A 16081-nucleotide genomic window follows, 5' to 3' on the forward strand; every position below is an offset into this window, starting at 1 on the left:
AGTTTTCAATGGTGTTGCTAATAATAGACTCGGAGATTTGATCTTTCAAGTTCCTAAAACACATTTTGATCATAATCATAATCATACAAAATCATAACTTCACTCATTAATTTTTTAGCATGAAACTTAAGCAAGGGAAAAGGAGGCATTTAAAAATGGGGATCCTGAGTTGTTAACAGTCAAAATTTATTCACTGACAAACCACTGAAAGTCATAATTAAGCATAAAACATGTAAGTTATGATTTGTAGATAAGATTTGCATTCAAGCTGCATGGTAAGATACTCATGTGCACAAACATACCGTTTTAGCAGAAGTAGAAGAGTTTTAAAAACAAAGACACAGCTGGTCACTATATTTGGTCAGCTAAGCAAAATTCATTCAAATAATCCTCTTTTGATGGTGCTATGCATAGCTTTTCAGAATCCATTATTAATCACGAAATTTCGTAATATAGCAAATCTTTCAGAAAATGATGCTTAATTTCAATTTAAAGCTTTCTTGTTAAATATCTGTCAAATAATTATGACGAAAACCTTGATGAGAAAAGAATCATCAGATAGATTATAATTTCCTGGTTTTGTACGCGCATATGATACGCATTTAAATACATTTTTGGAACTTCGAATTGAAGTTTTCATTATCAGGAATTGCTGTTACTTTGATAACCTTGTTCCACAAAAAGTCTAAAATACTTGATGATTCACGAAGAAAATTCGAAGAAAATTCTTCATTTACGAAACCTTAATCAATAGTATACTATTGCTGACATGTGTTAATACCAGGGGCGCAATCCTAAAAAGTTGGGTAGGGCCATGATGTAGACATATTCTAGAAGCCACAACCTAAAATCACATTTGTGTCAAAAAAAATTTCTGTTGCATATAAAGAATCATTCATACTTTTCACCGACTGAAAGAGACTGATAAAAAACTGCTCACTCACTGAAAGTTTATAGCGTAATAAAATGCTGCCAATGTTCTTGCTTGTTAAGGGGGCTGAGCCCCCTGAAATCTCTCTGAATTTCAACAAGGGGACAAAGCCCCCGAGCCCCCTTCAGGGCACCCATGGTTAATACTTCCATGTACATATATATAGATAGACGACCAAAAGTTTCACATTCTTACCGAGGTCAGCGGAAAACTAGCTACTCTCCAATAGTCAGATTATTTAGCAACGAAGCAAATTTGTAGGAAGTTGCTTGTTGTGGGGAAATAGTGCAGACTCAGGACAGAAAAGGTTTTGGTACAGAAACACAACATAATGAAGGGACTTGGCAAAACTAATTGGCAAGAATTTCTAAGGCAATTACTGTGTTAACAGGGTTTGCATTGAATATATAGTTAATCTTAAGAATAAGTTCTTTACATCACAGATTACTATAGACTTTCTTCCAAAACAATTATTGAAAATTACTGTTTTACTGGCTGTTCGCCTAGTGCTTTATACCGTATAGGCAGAGCTGTACACGCAATAATAGCATTTGAGTGCAAAATATCATGATACATGAACATATAAATACTGCGATTGAAGGAAAAAGCAGACAGTCCTAAGCTTGTTCTGGTTTCTGTAGTGTGTGAATAAAGAAACACAGCCCTGAAAGATACTCGATAATTCCTCGGAAAAAAATTCGAGAGGAAAGAAGGAAGAAAGCAAGAAGGACATTATGTTCAAAATTGAGAAAAAATTAATGTATATGTGAAAATCAAAATCTGGCTTTAGACTTATAAAATGAAATAAGGACTAAACCCTAAAAATAGATAAATTAATGGCTCTATGTAAATCATGAATTTCAAATGCGCTTTATGGCAGACTTAGCTGATAAACTCTCTATATACCAGAATGGTACTTACATTAATTGCTTGAAATAGGAGAACGGTAAAAATTAACTAGCTAAAATTTTAAGCATTCCGATTAGAATGCGGAAGGTTACATTATTTAACACTGTCGCTGCTTTAGATTTAACACCTTAAAATGCTGGAGTGACAGAGTTTGTGTTGTCTTTCCACACAGTTGTAGAATAGTTGACGAGTTTCTAAAGCCCCTTTTACATGAGAAATTTCAGGCCGGACTGCAACTCAGATCGACCTGAAGTTCATTTCAGTCTGCGGTCTGAGCCCTTGAGGTGCTCACATAAGAAAGGGCGAAGTGAAACTCAGTTTCGGTTGCACAGGTCGGTCTGAAAATTCAAGTCGAATAGAAATCCACATGTGAGCAAAAATTTCAAATTTGGGCGAAATGGATCTCGTGCAGAAAAGAAGATTGCACTCTGGGATGAAAAGTAAAATTCTGGGATGTATGGTTAATGAATTCGACGCCATTTGACCATTGATTGGACAACTGCCAATATATGTGCAAAGAAGGATTTTTGTCTTTATGGGCAAAGCAAGAACGATTTCCTAATGGAGATTGGTTACTTGAGACATCACTCAAAGAAGCAAAATAAAATGAAGTTGCTAAAGTAGATTCCAATACTGATACAAAATAAAACTTTTCCGTTAATTATTTTGGGTCATGTTTGTTTTGATTTGAATTCGTAATAAATGCGGATCTGCAATGCCCTGTAGCTTTTTCAAACATCAAATTTCAAACCGATCTGCGTTTCAGACCTTGTTGGAGAGACGAGCAAGAGAAAGTTTTTAATAAGTGAGGCAGCCCTCCGTCATGGAGTCAAAGAGCATGCGCACGAAACAAAGTTATTATTACGCATACTCTTTGACTTCAGGACGGAGGGTTGCCTCCATCATTCGAAGATTTTCGCTCGCTCTGCTCTTCTCTCCAACAAGATCGGCCTGAAATTGTCCATGTGAGGTGTGAGGGGGGTGTTAGGTGAAATTATTTTTATTTTTGAGCCATATTTTACTTTTCTGCTAAATCTCCTAACAAAGAATTATTTTTTACTCAGCTACCCTTCTCAACTATAGCCCCCTCTTGTAAAATTCGTGGGAACCTGATTTATCAACTATCGCAGGGGTTGACGTTTCACTTCGGGTTGAAAAAGAGGCGAAAGAAAAATAACGAGGACGCACAGCAACAGCAACCACACACACCTCCAAGCGTAGATCAAAATGGCGCTTGCCAAGCTGGCACGAATAAAAAGAATTCAGGACGCGACAAAGTTAGTCCTGCAATCAAGGCATTTTCACGATGTCTCTAAAGCTGGAATTATTCAATCAACTATTGAGCGGGAATCTTCAGAGTTTCAGGTTCGTTTTCACTTTGAAAGTCTACACACAATCTTCGCTTTTTCCTTCATCAGCATCATATCATACCCTGACATCATCAATTTTGTTCTAACTTTTTTCAGTTCAGTGTTTTTAATCAGGGAGGCTCTTAATCACAAGCTGGGGAGGACTCTTAATCACAAGCTTTCTAAACAAAACAAAACATTATTTTTATAAAAAAAGACATAATTTTAATATGAATATAAACAGTTTACAAAATGCTAAAATGAATTCTGTAAAAAACACAAACATAAATATTGCCAGGCTCTTTAGAATTCTAGCTGTATTTGAACAATTTGAATACCAAAGACACATCAATTCAATGGCCAATGTACTTAATCAATTGCCAATTTACTTTATCAATTTAAGAACGAAAGTTTTTGACAAAATCTTTCAAATTGATTTCAGGAAAACAAAAAGAGTATGCTGAGCCTTGTAAAAGACTTAAAAGATATGGTTTATGTCATCAAAGATGGTTTGTTAATATAATGTTTTTGTTACTTCTGATTATATGTAATTGATATTTGTACTGTTTTTAAATCAGAACCCAAGACAAGAATATTTGTCTCTGAGAACATCAATATTGAAATTTTTCAATAACAGAATTTTTTGTGCAAATATGGAGAAGTAAAAAATGCTTACCATGTTTATTGTTAAAGCAAAAGCTATAAACAATAATGTGTATGTTCTGGAGAGTGTAACCAATAGTGTCTTATGCCATTTTTCTCTTTAGGGGGTGGATCAAAAGCAAAAGAAAGGGTAACATCATCTGGAAAGCTTTTACCAAGAGAACGTATTGGACAGTTGTTAGATCCAGGGTATGTTTTCTCAAAATACAATAGTTATTGAAACATTAGTTAAATGTCATAGATATTTGCACATATTACCAATTTATATTTGTTTCTACCTTCCGAAGATAGTTTTGAGGACACTGAGAAGCTTATGCTTATTGAGCAGTGTCTGGTCCTTCCTCTCGACGTGACCACAACTCATGATTCCTACACCTGGAATTACAGATTGCAGGACTCTCCTCACTCTGGATGAAAGTTTGGGTATGCCATGGACTCGAACCACTGACCCTTGGGTCTGTAGTCAGCGCCTCTAACAACTAAGCCATCCTTGCAATACAACTGAGCCATCCTCGCACATTACCAATGACTACACTTTTTAAGACTTTTTAAGAAAACGTAACAAAAATACATAAGCAAATATATCTTAAAATAGAATCTGCAAAATTGAGCTTTAGTTAGTTGGGAGTTTTATTATTAGCAGGCTGACTTGCTCATATTCAGATTGTGATTATCATAAGGTTTATGAAACATCTAAGAATTTTAAACATATAGCCATTCAGTTTAAATAATTTGAAAACAGTTGCTGTTGAGATGTTTAGTGGTTGTTTAGTTAATTGGTTCCAGCCTGCCTTAGAAGATTATTAAGATTAATGGCAAAAGGAAACTAAAAACATGTTATCAAGGAAAGCTTGTTTGTATATTATGATTTTTGATAATCTTATGATAAATTTTCTCAAATCTGATAAGCTACACTGGTTTTTAAGTTGATCAGCAGAACTGAAGAAACTTGAGAAGTATAAACTTTTTTATTAATGCAGATCTTGTTTTTTAATAGCTAATACATTATGTGATAAAAAAATTCAAGATTATTATCACATTTTATTTAGGTCAGCATTTCTAGAGTTCTCCCAACTAGCTGGATATAAATTATACAAAGATGAAGTTCCTTGTGGTGGCATTATAACTGGAATTGGCACTGTCTCCGGGTTTGTTACAGATATTGTTCAGTTATAAAAGTAACTATGGTTCGAAGATGCATATCCAAGTTTTGTTGAGAGATAACTTGCCAGTTATTTGAAGGCAACTAGATGTTTTCTGGCTTCATTAGAGTTGGTTTATATTTATGTTATTGGCATTTCTTTCTACCTTTTGAAAGATACAGTGTTAACACACTTTTATTTTAGAAAAGGATCAAAAGCACAGTTAACCTTTTTTTACAATTTTAAAACAAACATTTTATATCTTTAAAAATGTTTGCCTGTGATTAGATGGCCAATGGGTTCCTTGTGCTACTATATTGCAAAAGAAGCCTGTTGGTTAAATACTGAAAAAATACTGAAAAAGGAAAAACAATTGAAATGAACATAGTAGTTTCTTGTAGTGTGATATCAGAGGTCATATCAACAATAAGAAACAGCATATATAAGAACCATTTTTTGCAAAACTAGCTCATAATGTAATTGTTTCTTTGTTTTTTCAGGACGGAATGTTTGATAGTTGCAAATGATCCAACTGTTAAAGGTGGCACTTATTACCCAATAACAGTAAAAAAGCATGTAAGGGCCCAGGAAATTGCAAGAGAAAACAGGCTACCATGTATATACTTGGGTATGTTTTCACTTTATAACTATACATCTCATGTTCTTAGATATTACTTTAATCTTGTCCTTTAGAGTTATGTATAGAAACTCAACTGAAACTTATCATGTTCATTTTAGTTGATTCTGGTGGCGCATTTTTACCTTTGCAAGCAGATGTATTTCCAGATCGGGATCATTTCGGAAGGATCTTTTATAACCAGGCAACCATGTCTTCAATGGGCATTCCACAGGTAACCACTCTCATTTTAAATTCCAAATGACTGAAATTGTTGAACCAGAATTATTTTAGATGCTGTCAAACATAAATTGACTTTTTATTAAGCTTTTTCTGGTCATATTTGATAATATATGCCTTTTTACAGAGGCCTTTTGCTAGCCTCAACCCTTGCACTTCTCTGGCTTGCCCTGATATCTCTCTATGAATAATTTACTGTGTTGCCACTCAGAGTTATTATTTATCATCACAAGTTTAATGAAGGACCAAAAAGGAGCATGATTACTTTGTTTAGTAATAGAACAGCCAAAAACAATAAACTGTTCAGCATTAATTATGCAATATGTTGGTACACTAATTGCCAAATGCAAAATGATGGTATACTTATTGCCAATATTTTGGCAAATTTGAACCCTGTTATGAAATCCTTAAAAGAATGAAATCAAAGTATTCATGAAGTATTTTTGTGTACCTCTAAAATTGCCCCTTTTGGCAGCCTTTTGCATAAGTGAGTTTTACATATATTTTCATATCAACACATGATCAAGATTACACTAAAGAGAGCTATTATTGAAAGGGTAGACAAAGCAGTTGACAGAGCTGATACTTTGTTATACATTTTATGCTAGATTGCTGTAGTTCTTGGCTCATGCACTGCTGGTGGTGCTTACATACCAGCTATGGCAGATGAAAGCATTATAGTTAAGGAGCAAGGAACAATTTTTCTAGGAGGCCCTCCATTGGTAAGTAGCCTTTGATAATAAGATATCACTGTGTGGATATTGTCAGCCAGACCAAATGTTTATAGACAAATTGTGGTCGGTACATTCCAGTGTTGTGGCCAACATCCATTCTATTTATAAACAGAATTTAAGTCTGGTCACAACACTGGAATGTACTGACCACAATTTGTCTGTATATATTTGGTTCATCTTTTCCTACTCATGGCCCAAAACATATGATCATTATTCTCAATCAATCTTCTTTCTCAATCTATTGATAAACAGATAAATCCATTCTTTCAATCCCTCCTTTATTCTCAGTACTTCCATATCCTGATGCACTTCCATATCTTTATAATGTTCTCTGTGGTCATTCAACTAGTCCCCTTGCTGGCTTCCCTTGAACTATCTTTATCAACCAAACTTGAAACAAGTTCCATATTCTAGGTACAAGCAGCAACAGGAGAGGTCATTTCAGCTGAGAAATTGGGAGGTGCAGATTTGCACTGTCGGTAAGTGTCATTTTAGATCTGACATCCTTGAAGAATTTTGTTTTTGTTCCTTCACATGGTTTTCAGAAATTTAGGTGACAGGTTTCCTTTTTTGGCAGAAATGGATTGAACAACCTATTGTTCTCCAACATCAGCATGAGGAAGAACAATCATGTCTTTCCATGTTGGGACCTCTCGCGCCTAAAGCTTTGGGCTTCCATGGGTAAAAACAGTACAAACAGAGTGATGTGTTTTTGATTTTGCATGAATCATTGAATTTAAAATAATCTAACAAGCAACAGGCCTAGAAAAATAAGCAAACAGTAGATTCTCCCTCATAAACTAAATACAATGTCAAAAGCTTTTGATCAATTAGGAATGCTGCAAGTTCTTGCTTCAATTCTTATTTTATATTTTTCTATGAAAAAGCAAGTAAACTAAAACCAAAGTAAATTGAAGCTCTCTAGTCTCAAGCAACATGGCAAGGTCCTAACATGGATGCTGCAATGTAAAATAACCCTGGGCTGGAGAAGCTGGATCCAATCTCTTTTTGAAATCAGTGATCTTCACAAATGCTCAAACTTCCGTTTACTGAATGAAAATTTGGGACACACCTGTGAAGACCTAAGGCTTGTGCAGAGAAGAGAGGTGTGGTAGAATAAAAGGGGGGATCCAAGAGCTTTTCTCAAACAAAATTCCATGTGCTAGTAAAATATGCCCCACTGAACAAATATAAATGGAACATCTTCTTGATAGCGAAAATGAAATTGAAAGATTTTTCTAAGCTCAAATAAAACCTCCCAAAACCCAGATCAGTATAGCCATAGGTAAAGCCCTCAAATCTATCAAAATTGTAACAAAATTCTTGAAACAACAATTACATCAAGACTGACAACGTAATCTAGTAAATAATTGCCCTTTTAGGTGCCTATCCTTGATAACATTAGAAAATAACTCATTAGGAAATTTTCTTTAGAATAAATTGCAGATCAAGTTAAAAAGTCGAAGCTAGAACCTTTTTCAACTCTTTGCAAACAACAATCTTGGCAAAAAATGCCGAGACTCAAAAAAGCAAAAAAGCTACTTACAAATTACCGCCCCCTTCCCCTCAAATCAATGTTGTGATTGGATTGGTAACAAATGTAGTAATCCCTACTTATTCTGTACCCGTTTTAACCCCAGGGGCAAGGGGGTTTAGGTCACCAGAACATATAAAATGAAGATATAACTCGCGAATTCCTTTTTTGTTCAATTGTCTCAGCTGTTTTTTGCCAATATTGAAGTTGTCAGAGCCTTTAACGTCAATTTTATAAAACGTAGATGTGATTTTTCTTTCTGCATGAATTCCCAGATCTTTCATTGGTATTCTCTCTAACTGTAATTGCTAGAAATTCTCCTTGCTTGTCGAATTTCATTTTCTGACTGTTAGTAATATTTCGAAAATCATAATTCTCTAATTTCTTTTACATGTATCCCTACATATACTCTTGTCATTATTTAAATACAGCAGATGTCAACCCCTATTAGTAATATAGGAAGCAGTTCCAAATCGGTGCATAACGAAGCTGGACCATTACCCCTCCCATTCTATCACCTTTTAATGTATCCCACGCAATTAATTTTTTACATATGCTTTTGATAAGGAATTCTGGCGTAACGGACCATTATGCCTTGGATGACTTTCACGCGTTACATCTAGCAAGGCAATGCATTGGAAACTTGAACAGGAAAAAGGACATTTCTTTTGTAAGTTTTGTTTTCGTTTTTTATCCAAAGTCGATTCCTCTTTGGTCTCGACATATTTCTAAAACACGTATTGCCTGCTGATATTTTTGTTCACAGGCCTTCATTTTTTGCAGCAAAGAATTTTAAGTAAATCAACTCTTTTGCATTTCTTATAGATGAATGTTTCGGAGTCTATCGACCCAATTTACCCAGCCGATGATTTATATGGCATTGTTGGAGATAACTTGAAAAAGTCCTTCGACGTTCGAGAGGTAAATTATTCATATTGATTAAAAGACTTTAGAGTCAATAATGGATATTATGGTAGATTTAATCAAGAAACGAGGCAATGTCTTCTCTTTGAGACAAAAATCTTTTGTCGTGGGAAAGCCTATTGCACTGCGTTATAACATAATTTGTCTATTTCAATTAAGATTTGCAGAAACCTTCATTTACAGTATTTAATTCCATCAATTACAGGTTATTGCACGAATTGTCGATGGCAGTAAATTTGATGAGTTTAAAGCAATGTATGGAGACACTCTAGTAACAGGTAATTTCATCAAGCAAGACAAATTTATCTACATTTAAGAAATTGAAGTACCATTTTAGGTATTTAAGGAACATCTGCTTGTACTGTTATAGCAGATCTCTCTTCATTGCAAATAAACGATAGATCGTATTTCTAATGAAAAACTGTTGTTATTATCATTTTCACTCGCGTCTTTTGCCGTCCTCTACCCCCCCCCCCAACCACCCCGCGTCCTTTACCTCCTTCTTAAAAGGAACATCTCGGGCAGTGTGGAGTTCGTGGGGTTTATTTTAGCTGCTCTTAGTACAGGGTAGTATTCCATGAAGTGGCACGTTTGAATCCTAATCTTTACCCACGTAACCAAGTCTTTATAACGAAATAAAGTAATCTGGGCAATACCCCCGAAATATTTTAGGCCCAATAAAAAACGATTTCGCCTTGATATTCAGCGTAGGTGAATATCATCCAAAAAGCTTACTTCGTTCGTTAAGAAATAAATGCAACCTGTGGGTCATCAAGAAATATTTGCTTTCGAACCTGTGTTAAGAAGTTCATTACTTAAAAACTAAAGCTTGCAGAGTTCTTTGAGTCAATAATTGGTATCCTTGACAACAGGCACCGTTTGCCTCTTTTTCGCCTTTTATACCAGCATATTTCGTATTGCATATTTCACTATTCTTTCTACAAATAAAATGATGTTATAAAAATTTAATTCGCAGAATTTTTGAATTTTTACCAGATAACCTGAAAGAACATTTAAAAATACCTCTAAATGTGGCTTACTGAAATTTGGTCTCCAAATTTCAGTAATCAAAAGCTCTTTCCCACAACAAATCACTGTGACTTGATCAAGGTGAAATAGTCTTTGAACCAGACAGACTTTTTAAGCTAAAATTTTAAATACCTGGAGAAGTTCTCATTTTTCCTTAAGAAAACCTGGTCTTTTGTTCGAAAACAAGAAATCATTTGAATTTTATATATTATATAAATGACATGCCTGTAACGCGTTGTGCTGCAAATAGTTGATGATGAAATTTATCATCAGAAACCTTTTCATTATCTTTTTAGTGTTGTTTTGTTATATTGTGGGCACTGACAAAAACTATGTGATGAAAAAAGTCTTTGTAATGATTTTTATTTTAAGAAAAACCTTTGCTTAAAGAAAAGAGAGAAACAGGGGGGAATTTGAAAAAAGCGGGAGACCGTGAGACCAGAAGACCCTGAGAAAGTAAGCAAAACCTCGAGTCTCCCGGCGAAACCGGGAAAGTAAACAGGTCTGGCCAGGCCAAAGCAGCAGTAGTTTATTAGCAAAACTCAGTTCTTTCGCCTGCCATATCTCAGTCAGTTTGCAACATATTTAAATGATTAGTGGTCTCTCAAGTAACGTGATAAAAAGTCAACAATTCTAAAACAGATATTTGATGACGTCACACTCTGATATCCTCTATTTGCTGAAATCGAGACAACTTTTTACAATTAATCTTCATCTTTTCTTATGTGTGGAACTTTAAACCTCTAGGGTTTGCCTCGATCCATGGATATCCTGTTGGCATAATTGGCAACAACGGTGTTCTTTTTTCGGAGTCTGCTCTAAAAGGAACCCACTTCATCGAGCTTTGCTGTCAGAGGAAAATTCCACTGGTCTTTTTACAAAACATTACGGGTAAGAATTAGACTTCAATGAATGCTACCGACAAAGTTCTTTTAAAAAACGATTCTTCAAGAATAAACTTCGCATGTTTCCACGTAAATTATGTAAAAGGCTGGATCATTTCCATGCACCGTGAAAACATCTACTCTGCGAAAACGGTTGCAAAGCATTCCAGTTCTACAAGAGAAGAGCTAAACAAAATTTTTTTTAGGATTTATGGTAGGAAGAGAATATGAAGCAAGTGGCATAGCCAAACATGGTGCCAAAATGGTGACAGCTGTTTCTTGTGCCAAAGTTCCAAAGTTTACAGTTATCTTAGGAGGAAGTTTTGGAGCAGGAAATTATGGCATGTGTGGAAGAGCATACAGGTATGTTGATAGCTTTCACAGTTCTAGGAAATCCGTCTGCTACTGGTTTTTGTTCAAAAAGATATTGTTTAGTCCATCCCCAAAATCTGTCATATCCTTTATAAGGCCACTTCAGGAACGTTTTCTTCGTTCCTTTTATGCTGATCATAATAAAACGATATTTAATTATGGCATCTTGTGTATGTTCGTTCTTCTAAGGTTTCCTAAGATTGTAAATTCTACTCAAAGGTAATGATCACTTCACTGACCTCGTTCTTTCGAGAAGAACTAACGTAGCATTTTTTTAAATTTGAAAAATTGCTTCAATTTCGTTTCATCTTGCACAGTCTTTCAAGAAAGTCTGCTGATCTGTTATGAAAAATTGAATAGCCTGTTCCTAACCTTCCGATAACCCACATAGATCTGGATTTAATTTCCATTGTCTTCTGTGGTTCAGATTTTCCATTCACATTTCGCTGTAATCCTCTGCTCTTCACAGGAAGTACCATTTCTCATATATATATATATATATATATATATATATATATATATATATATTTATATATATATATATATATATATATATATATATGAAAACAACAAAACAACAAACTACGCATTGGTTCTGCTTCATGTCTTGTTACTGTAAATCGAGCTTTAATTGAGATTTAATTCCATTTTATTTTCATAAAACTCTTTACTGCTTTTAAATGCAGTAACAGCTTCATAGACAACATATAAAATATCTGCTTTTTCATAGAATATAGGTATACAATTTAGATCAATTAATGCCATGTGAGCGAGTTATTTTTCCATTTTTTATTTTCTATTTTGCAATCATGACAGCCCAAGGTTTACCTACATGTGGCCTAATGCACGTATATCGGTGATGGGAGGTGAGCAAGCAGCAACGGTTCTTGCTACGATTACTAAAAATCAGAAACAGCGTGAGGGTAAAGAGGTAGGTGATATCAGAAGTTATCTTTCATACGATTTTATGTTTCATGAACAGGTTTCCACAGTTTTGGTTCTACTGTTTAACATCTAGTGAAGCTAACCAAGATTTTAGGCCAAATACACATCAAATCTGTGCTCGTTGCCAATTTCTCTCTAAGGGTTAATCATACCCCAGAAAAATTGAAATGCACCCTGGAGGGGGCCTGGGGTACTTCATAATAAATGGTATGCTATTATTTAAGTCCCCACTAGGCCAATCTGTTCGCGCGACGCGAAGAGTTGAGAGTTTTCGCATGCGTTTACTCGCAAAATCCTTAAATCGACTTAACTATAGGATTACCGCATACTTTTTGGTCCTATTCTAGACGTGGTGATTGCACAAAAATGAAATGGAAATTAATGATAATTATGACTAACAATCTCACTTTCTTTTCTCAACATGAACTTAGATAAATTGATATATCAAATCCGATTGAGATATTTAATAGATTAAGACGGTTTTAACATTGTAGCTTATCTGAGTGTGCGTTTGAAGCTTAATCACTTTTAACATATACGAGAGAGTGAATAGACTTTTACGTCAAACGTTGGAAAAATCATCATGGTGACGTCAAATGGTGACATCATCGTGGAGACATATTCTCTGAAAATAAGTGATTTTCGTGTCGAAAATCAGTTTCCTGATAACAAAGTTTACACAGTCTGATCTGTGACATCACTCGACTGCTCTTAACTGTATTTAAATTTAGCCTTTCACTTTTTTAATATCAAGCTGACTGAAAAAGAAGAAAAGGCAATAAAAGACCCGATTATTAAAAGATTTGAAGAGGAAGGCCACCCGTACTTCTCAAGTGCAAGGTAATGATTTGCGTCATTATCACCTTTATTCTTCCGTACTTACGTAAAAGCACTGTTTCATCTTCTAATGAGAACACGAAACACAGAGTATTAAACCAGCAGCCCACACTTGGGCACCTCTTACTACAGAATCAACCAACATCCATATGGAGGACGTCTCTATTTTGCTTGTTATTGGTGAGCAAAAACTGCAGTTTCCAATAGGGATGTCGGGAAGGTTTAAAGTTTTCCTTGAAATTCTGCTTGATCACTCATCGTCCTTAATTTGATTCAAAATTGACCAATAAAAATGAAAAAACTTTCTTTGAGCAACAAAACCGAATGCGATTTGGCAAACAATGTAAAGACCTACGCCACCCACTCAAGGGATAAGTTGAGAAAAGTCTTGTAACTTTGGGGAGACGACCTAAAGCTCCTTTTGTGAAAATCAAAAATTAGCCAACGTGCTGTGTCATTTGAGCATGAGTATGGCAACAATCGCCTTGCCAACAACAACAATTTTGTTCCTCTTGATGATAATTTATTTGTCCGGAAATAGAAGGAATTTAGTACTAAAAATCCAGAGGTTTTTTATTTGGGTTTTCAAATATTTGCAAAAACGTCTTTTCAAAGCCTGATTCATTTTTGAGGCGATACCGCGATGATAGGCCTAAGTCTATGCTCATTCTACCTTCCTTGTAAAGAAGATTACATTCAGTCTATCAATCGATATTTCATCTGAATCTTTTAACTTTTATTTTTCAGAAAGGCAATTTTTCTTTGTTTCTTCATCTTGCCATTTGTGTGGGAATTATCATAGGATTTGTTTTTCATACACGACCAAACTCCCTTTGTTTGATAAACTGAATTTTCCGCGAATCAAGTAGTTTAACTACGCATGGCAACAAGACCAAAATTCTTGCTTGCAAGCTTTGTCTTGGACTTTTTCTAAGATGATTTCAAAAGAACTGCAAAATTCTAACTGCAAACTGCAGGAAACTGGAAAACTTAAAAGTAATATGCATGAGTTAGTAGTGAATCGTTCTAACTTTGCTTTCATTTTTCAGGTTATGGGATGATGGTGTGATTGACCCTGTCGACACAAGAACTGTCCTCGGCTTGAGCATCAGCGCTTCATTGAATGCCCCCGTTGAACAGACACAGTTTGGTGTTTTTAGAATGTGATTTATCTATTTCCCTGTCAATTTTTTTATCATTATTTGATGAATTTAAAATATTGTATTTGAAAACGTAATTCTCTAGCTTGAGCTTTTATTTATGACAATTTAAGACTCTTATAATCACCAACAAAAAACAGTCGTGTTTTCAAAGTGGAATATTTTATACCAAAACATATGATTGCTGACAGTTAAATGTTTAATACAAAATTAGAAGCAATTAAAGATACAGTTTGCATATTTGGTTCTCTCTGTGGCTTTTTTCATTTTCATGTACCATTCACAAATTAATTTGTGTTGAAGGCAAAATCCACTGCCAGAATCTTTTGTTATAGCAATCTTGCAACCAGTAGTTTGAAACATGCACTCGCTTTTGACGGCAACAAAAAAATGCTTTGCTAAGATGGATGAAAAACTGGGCGAACGATCATCCGCGCATGGTTGTTTCATTGGTTTCCTAACGAATCAGAGGATGAAAAACGCCAAAGAAGCTCGCAAAGTGACAAATAACACACATGAAGCTTACAAGCTATCAGTCCATAGTATCCTAAACGAGTTTCTTTTTACAATAAATAAATTCAAGAATTTACCAGGCAAAATCTTCTTTCACATCCATTTTGTGAAATGGTGCACTCGAACAATACCAAGCACCCCTCCTGATGCTAGCATTTGGTGACTTCCGTAATTAGGGTTCCATTTGACCTATCAATAAAAAACTGTGTGTGACAGACCCTTTGAAATAATGTGGACCTCGATCTCGAAGCAAAATTTTTAGAGCTTAAAATTCACCAATGTAGTTCTATCAGAAAGTTTAAATTTTACAGTTTTCAACCAATCTTTTTGTGGGGACAGGGTATTACTGTATTCCAAGGTTGGAAGCTGTTATTTTACCAAAAACCTTATTTGACTAAGAGATGTTCCAAAAACTTTATTACATAAACATGTCTTAAAGAATCATGAAGAGAAATTATAAGAGAGGCATATCATGGAAAGAGTGCAAAATTTGCAATTTGCTAACTGCGTAAAAAGCCTCCTTGACCAGTTGGATCCTTGCATTCGATTCCAGTAAATTATGTTATCAATTTAAGAGAGACTGGAAAAGCCAAGGAGTTTATAAAGTTGTCTATATGAACCAGGACTATTATATGCATTAAATTATTGGTCATTAGGCAATATCCCTGCTTCAAGGTTATTCGAGAAAAAAAAATTGTTACATAGACAAAGAGTTTGTCAATCACCAGTCAAAATAATTTGCTTTCGATGTTCTGTAATTGGATTTGTGCACCTTTTCCGTTATGTAAAACCGAAGCTTAGAAGCATGTTTAAAACCAAAGGAAACCACCCCTCTGCCCATATTTATCCTAATATCACCAGCGGATTAACTTGTTCGTATCAGACTTAACGAAATGATACCTTTGTAATTTGACGCATTTCTTGCTGACGAATCGCGGTCATTTGCATTTCTTTCGAATGTCGTAAACGATCCATTTCTAGTCCACATTTTTGCGGATTATTTCGAAACTCGAACTACAACAAAAGACCATAAAAATATGAGAATTTTAAAATATTTGTTTGATTTAGAAATATAGACCCATCCAAGGTATAAAAAGGTCAAAATGACAGCTAGGATCATCCAGACTAGGCAAAGACAAGATTGCTCACCAAAAGCATGATGATGAGCATAAAATCATCATTAAATTTGATTCTTATTTGTTAAAAAGTTTTTGTTACAGATGCTACAGACGCAAGCTTCAAGCCTTCTAGGGGCACACAAATTTACTCTCATCAAATCTAGATTGCGACGAAATCTCG

At 34.9% G+C, this 16081-nt stretch overlaps 2 protein-coding genes across 5 annotated transcripts in view; one reads left to right on the forward strand and one right to left on the reverse strand.

Moving 5' to 3' along the window:
- The first annotated feature begins 3034 nt into the window (after positions 1-3034).
- Positions 3035-14353, forward strand: LOC135689567 (methylcrotonoyl-CoA carboxylase beta chain, mitochondrial). The gene is made up of 16 exons (XM_065206829.2): positions 3035-3205; positions 3632-3698; positions 3957-4041; positions 4902-5000; positions 5495-5622; positions 5733-5845; positions 6459-6572; positions 6999-7063; positions 8686-8788; positions 8944-9039; positions 9248-9320; positions 10819-10962; positions 11162-11318; positions 12144-12258; positions 13027-13112; positions 14159-14353. The coding sequence occupies exons 1-16, from the start codon at positions 3068-3070 to the stop codon at positions 14274-14276; spliced, it is 1701 nt and encodes a 566-aa protein (XP_065062901.2). The 5' UTR covers positions 3035-3067; the 3' UTR covers positions 14277-14353.
- Positions 8944-16081, reverse strand: part of LOC135689566 (uncharacterized) — a 28358-nt gene continuing 21220 nt past the window's right edge. For 2 of the 4 annotated variants that reach the window (XM_065206828.2, XM_065206824.2), the window contains exons 21-22: positions 15683-15796; positions 13372-14971 (exon numbers count right to left, since the gene is read on the reverse strand). In XM_065206828.2, coding sequence (XP_065062900.2) covers positions 14876-14971; positions 15683-15796 — 210 coding nt within the window. In that variant the 3' untranslated portion in view covers positions 13372-14875. Of the gene's footprint in view, positions 9981-13371; positions 14972-15682; positions 15797-16081 lie in introns of those variants that run through there. The other 2 variants (XM_065206826.2, XM_065206825.2) reach the window with 2 other exon arrangements.

The sequence above is a fragment of the Rhopilema esculentum genome, chromosome 5, assembly GCF_057945365.1.
Source record: "Rhopilema esculentum isolate cy_ngs chromosome 5, ASM5794536v1, whole genome shotgun sequence".
NCBI lineage: Eukaryota > Metazoa > Cnidaria > Scyphozoa > Rhizostomeae > Rhizostomatidae > Rhopilema > Rhopilema esculentum.

Bases quoted from the DNA above. Each gene is read 5' to 3' on its own strand.
- LOC135689567 (XM_065206829.2), top strand. From the start codon at position 3,068: ATGGCGCTTGCCAAGCTGGCACGAATAAAAAGAATTCAGGACGCGACA. The intron at 7,064-8,685 runs GTAAGTGTCATT...GCTTTTGATAAG, and splicing joins GGTGCAGATTTGCACTGTCG to GAATTCTGGCGTAACGGACC. The intron at 8,789-8,943 runs GTAAGTTTTGTT...CATTTCTTATAG, and splicing joins GGAAAAAGGACATTTCTTTT to ATGAATGTTTCGGAGTCTAT.